At 38.0% G+C, this 6,003-nt stretch overlaps 1 protein-coding gene across 1 annotated transcript; it reads right to left on the reverse strand.

The window, feature by feature from the left end:
* Window positions 1-3,313: 3,313 nt before the first annotated feature.
* On the reverse strand, window positions 3,314-5,376 carry asip1 (agouti signaling protein 1). Its single transcript, XM_036530245.1, has 3 exons — window positions 5,214-5,376; window positions 4,477-4,529; window positions 3,314-3,481 (listed from the first exon to the last, which is right to left on the reverse strand). Exons 1-3 carry the CDS (start codon window positions 5,374-5,376, stop codon window positions 3,314-3,316), a joined length of 384 nt encoding a protein of 127 aa, XP_036386138.1.
* Window positions 5,377-6,003: the final 627 nt, after the last annotated feature.

Raw genomic sequence — 6,003 nt, forward strand, 5'->3', positions numbered from 1 at the left:
TTCTGATTATCCCTTCTCTTTCCATTCTTGTCTGATATTGATTTAGCTTGTAGTAATCCACAGATTACTTCCATATTGCCAGCGCGATGTTTTTTTCCACGCCAGGTGCTTTCTGCGGCCATGGGATAAAGACAATCATATGCCAGGCCTTGTTTGCCGCACAGAAATAAAAAGTGCAAAGGCTCTAATGTGATGCGCCCTGTGATGATGTTTTCTGTGTTTACAGCTTGTCTTTCTCAGACTCAAAGACGTCAGGGCATATCTATGGAATTACTTGTGTCTGCTGCATACTGGTCCATTGCCCCAAAAAGGTTTGATAATAAAAGAACTCAGTAACTCCTATTTAATGAAGTCATGATTAGTGTTGGACCTGCTTATACAACAACATTTGAATTTGCATGAACATCTATCAAATCAGTGTTTTTTTTTTATTTCTATTTCAGATATAAACTATAGTCTGCATACCAGTCTACAGCACAATTAATCTCTGCCTCTTAACTGAAAACACCAACTGTTAGCTGTCAGTGTTAAACTATCTCATTTTCCATGAATCCACCACACCTCAGTTTTTGTCCCCAGTAAGGAAAATGGTTCCTATAATTTTTACAGCACACAGGTCTCCCAGGTCGGACTTAGGGATTAGAGTTGCGATCAGAGCCATGCATTGGCTATGCCGTTTGGAATGAATTTATTTCTGGTCCCATATGAAAGAAATGTACCGAATGCTCTCATTGCAGGGCTTTGTGTGGGGAAATAGATGAAGCAGCCATGAAAGATGCAGTTAAAACTGGAAATGGGCTAAAGCCCAGTGTGTGGTGTCATAAAATGACCGGCATTACTGTTTGACACCAATGTTTTCCTTGTGAAATGTGTGTGAAGTATGACTTTCATCAAATAAAGAGCAATAATATGCTCATAACTTCATTTGGCTCAAGCTGAGGGACTCTGATGTTTCTGGGGGACTTTGTGTCAAGCAATTGGATATCAGATTTTGTGCTGAGGTTCAATTTCCAGCCAAGTAACATCTGCACAAGACTTCAAAATGATACTTGCTATTTACTTACCACTCAGCATCAGAGAAGGACTGAAATAATGGACTGGCATCTTGTCTAATGCGTTTATGCATTGTCTAATCTTGCTTCTCATCATGTAAATGACTGTGAACTATTGATGTTAAATTCCCATTTCCTCAATTTCTAAGTCTATAAAAAAGAGAAGGTGACCAGACGATGTTGCCCTTGTTTTCACATTATTCAGCAAAGACCTCCTAAATGAATTTCACAATGTTCCCATTAGTGTAATTTAGCTTTCATTAAAGACACAATAATTACATGTGTGGAAATAAACATGATTCCATAATGCTTCTCTTCTTCAAATTCGTCCAAACCAACAGCCACACTCCTGTCACTGTTCCCGTCAGCCCCTTGTCACACACACACACACACACAAGACAGTGTCACGCACACACTCACACATCAAGACTGTGACACACACACACACACACACCCACCCCCGGAACTGCTACCACACAGACACAATTCTCTGCAACTCTGCGTATGTGTAAATTCTGCTGCTATTACTGCTATCTTGCTGCTACTACTACTATCTTACTGGCACTGCTTTATTTATTTATTTGTTGTATTTATTTGTTCATCTGTTCTATTTTATTGCATTGGGAGAAGCCATGCGAAATTTCATTGTACCTGAGCATAAAGACAATAAAGACCATTCTATTCTATTCTATTCTATTGTCACTAATATTTAGGCCCTAGTTTCTTTGTGGAGAGATTTCTTGCTTCCTGATGAAACATGAGCACATGCACATGGACTGGGTAGTGATGGATAGGGGGAAGTGAACACTTGATACACAGATCGTTTTCACAGTGGGCCAAACAGCAGGAGCAAGCTGTGAGCCTGCATAAAACCTGTTGGAGATGGTCATAATTTCAGCTAACCTGTCCAAATCCTCCTTGCCTTACTGGATACTGACATCACTGCTGCCCACACTCATCTTCCAGCCATCTAAAACCATGTCTAAAACACACACGTACAGTATATACATAACTTTAATATAAAAATGCAGTTAGTACATTCAATGAACATAACATTACATGTTCTTGCGGTTTCGTATCTGCATAAATAAGTTTTTTATCCTTTCTATTTTGTAAAAATGAAATGCTGCATATACAGAAACAGCATGTCAACACATAATTCTGAGGTTTCTAGACCTTAGAATAAGCAATTGCCTTTTTTTGACCAACATCCAGTGCGTTTACCCCACCCCCACCCCCCAAATCGCTGGCATTTATTAATGATCACGCGTACGGCCACCTCATCGCAAAATCCGTACAACTACAATTCCTGTGAGAGCGCAATCATGTGATCCTTTGAAGTGCACACAGAAGGCGCAATCTTTGAAATGCAGTCAAACAACAGACATCATTCCTGTTCTTCTTTAAAGTGCTTTCCATATTGAACCAGTGGAAGGGTTCAGCAGTCTCTGAAAATATTTGGGCACGAAAACACCTCTCGGCTGTAATTCAAAGACTGTCAGTTTTACAGCGCGTGCAGCGCCGGCGTGATTTTAACAATATGCCCACGCAGTTTGTCACTTGCCGTGTCACAATAAGACGGTTATCGGAGAAGTTTAAAAGTCTCATGCTCATACACTGACATTCTTAATGATATTTGTCATGGTTTCATATACACGTGGAATATCTGCGCTAACGGTTTGTTGGCTGTTACGCTTGGCATACAAATGAGGGGACTATGCATTGTGACGAAAGAAGTGGTAATTTAGAGTGGCACAATTCGTTTAATTTTCTTGAATTATTGAGCGAATCATAATAATTCCGTTGCCCTTCGCTACAATCCAAGTGATGCTAGCTTTTGACATTTGGCCTTCGAAAGTGTGCACTAGCTACATAGTCGATACGTTTTTTTCTGCGTTATAGCGCACAGTTTCTATTTCTAACCACAAAAGGTGTCTCTATTACTACAGTTTAAATAAACTGTTAACACCGCAAATTACCCATGAGCTAAATTCCATACACCAATAACAGGTATGTCATGTTCTGAAACACGGAGAAATGTGTACTCATACGATCTGGTCCACTGAGAAAGAAGTCCAAAACTAAGTTGTTGGCCACTTGCACTTGCAGATTTTAAAATCTCATCTCTTTTTAACACTGCAAAGAAAACAATGTTTATGAGAGTTGGTTTTTTTAGTCCTCTGGTATTTTTTATCTTCATGTATAGATAAGAAGACGTACACATCTCAGAGGTGACAATCCTCGGGTACTCATCGAGGTCCTCAGCACCGCGGGTTCCCCATGCGGCAGTAACACACAGTTTTGAAAAGGCGACATTGGCAGAATGCGCAGTACTCGCAGCACACCGTGTTGGGCGTTTTGCAGCTTCCCCACAGAGGAACGCAGTTTGCTGGGGGCGGAGGTCGCTTGCTTCTGGCGCTGAACTTGTTCTGTTGTGAAGGAAATAGTGGAACAAGGTACTATTTCAGCCTATTAATTTATAAATAACTGAACAGTGACACGGTTTTTTTCCGTTTCTTTTTTTTTCAGAAAACATTGGCAGACTCTTATGAGTTCATAAGTGTAATTATTCGTAATGCACGAACAACGCGGCCTTGTTACTTGCTTAATAAATATTTATTGTAGCTTTAATAGTCTGAAATGTGGTAATTTGACTCTCGCACTATGACCACCCATAATTTAAGCGGTTGACCAGTTATATGTGGATATATTCTATAAAGGCGTTGTCATAACATCATCGTTTTTTTCTATGATGACATATAACGGAGTTTGTTGTATACATATTTCGAGAATATTTTTAAACCCTCCAAATTTGCTACTAACCTAGCAGGAAGTGTATGTATTATTTTTAGACATAAGCGTAATTTAGTTCTAGATACATTTCGCACAGTATCTGGCCGTCCAGTTGCCTATCAAATGTGCTTTTTAAAAGGGCAAGGTGACCGCATTAATGAAGACGCATCACGCGTTTTGTAGTATACCTGTTTTTCTGTCTCGTCAAAATGAGGAGGAATGTCCGATTTAAAATAACAGGTGTTCTTCTTTCGTCCAGCCTATTCTTTCTTCTTGATTTTATTATTGCTATTACCTGAACGGACATGAGTACCTAATTTCGTTCCCTGTCATGTACAACATGTTCTGGAATTACAATAAAAACATCCTTATCCTTATTGTACTGTAAAACGTTGCGTACATTTTTCATTGTTACACTCATAGCCTGGCATTTCTTGTGATAATAATGGTGAAAAAAATTATTACAAATTGGCGGTAGCCGTCTTAACAATGTATGTTGAACGTATTATTTGAATACACATATCACCATAATATATTTGTAATTGCATTTTTCAACGTATCGTCGGACGTGACACATGCTATCGTGACGCATACAACACATCATAGCTTTCAGCATTGATATTTTACATACCTTTCGTGGTTTCTTTTCAGTTTTTTTGGTCTTCTTCACTGTTTTTGGCAGTTCTGGGCGGTGTTTGGCGGTGGCGGCGGTGATGGCGGCGGGGCGACAAAGAATTATACAGTGAAATTCCACATGAAAATGACTGAAACTGACTTATGTTACATGGATAGTCTAAATATTACTTGGATATTTCCATGGATAATATGGTGATTAAAAGTTGAAAAATAATTAGTTTCCCAAGACAAACACTTTGGTCAAATACTTCTGTCAGAGCTGAATACTGTAAAGCAATACAATAACTAATCTATGGTACAATCTGCCATCAGATAGTTAAACACTTAGCACCGTCTGCCAATAGAAAGGCCTTAAATGTTATGTCTCCATTTCAACTAAGATTTCCATAGACAGAAATGCCAGTATGATTCCGCTCTAAAATGGAAGGAAATGTAAGCCGCAACTTTAAACTGAGTCAATTGTAGTAATAAGAATGAGCAATGGACCCATGCTAACAAGTCACAATTTACTGCTGGTCTACCTGGGAAGTATCTGCATAACATGCAGAAAAAGGAAAACATTTTTTCCAGATTGATCTTTTGTCCCTTAGCTACCGAAATATTCTAAAACAGACTGCTTATTGAAAATTTGTACACAGTGAAAAAATACTGAATATCTGAAATAATGTTTAATAAACAAGAAAAAATTCATTGAAAGATGAATTCAAAAAAGATTTCAAGAGTGTAACTGACCCACAATAAGGATGGGGGGAGCTTCTGATTGAGTCTTCAGCTGTAGACTAGAAGAAGAGGAGTCATTTGTGGTTATCCTCTCCTCTATTAGCATGTGTGAGTAGACCATGAGAAAACTGGCTGAGCTCAGAACCAAACAACACAACAAAGACTTGGCGTTCATATCAGAGTCCTTTTTGGAGGCAGCTGGGACCTGCAGATGCACATAATTACAGTTAGAAAATGTATATATATATATATATATATATATATATATATATATATATATATATATATAAACACACATACATTAACACACTACAGGAGTGTCTGTCTGAATAATTTTCAGTATTCAGAATGATTGTCCATTAAAATGAAACTGGAAAAGCTTAGACTTACTGATGCGTTTTTTGACTCACGGAAAATGGTAAACTACCCCAAAATATAATTAATGTTAAATGTCAGTGGGTTATAAAATTACAGTATAGACAGTACCATACAATTACAGACTGAGAAGAAATGTGCAATTTGATAGTCTATCTCCAGAAAAAAATCAAAATTTTGCAGAAACTGCAAAATATATTAATTTCACTTTAGAGCGCAAACGATCATAAGGCTTCAAAAGACAGCACTGATGGAATAGTGCTCTGCCTGGTGAGATGCTAAAGTCCATATTCAAGCAAATCACAAAGCACTTTCTTCATAACTTTGAGTAATATATCCATGCATTGGACCCTGCACACTCATTATATACCAGAAAAATACATTTTCTTAAACTTGTGCATCAAAGATAATAATGTAGAATATTATA

The sequence above is a fragment of the Megalops cyprinoides genome, chromosome 6, assembly GCF_013368585.1.
Source record: "Megalops cyprinoides isolate fMegCyp1 chromosome 6, fMegCyp1.pri, whole genome shotgun sequence".
Lineage (NCBI taxonomy): Eukaryota > Metazoa > Chordata > Actinopteri > Elopiformes > Megalopidae > Megalops > Megalops cyprinoides.

Coding starts and splice junctions, on each gene's coding strand:
- asip1 (XM_036530245.1), bottom strand. CDS start 5,376: ATGAACGCCAAGTCTTTGTTGTGTTGTTTGGTTCTGAGCTCAGCCAGT. Junction 4,530..5,213: donor TCCCCCCATCCTTATTGTGG/GTCAGTTACACT, acceptor AACACCGCCCAG/AACTGCCAAAAACAGTGAAG. Junction 3,482..4,476: donor CTGAAAAGAAACCACGAAAG/GTATGTAAAATA, acceptor CCTTCACAACAG/AACAAGTTCAGCGCCAGAAG.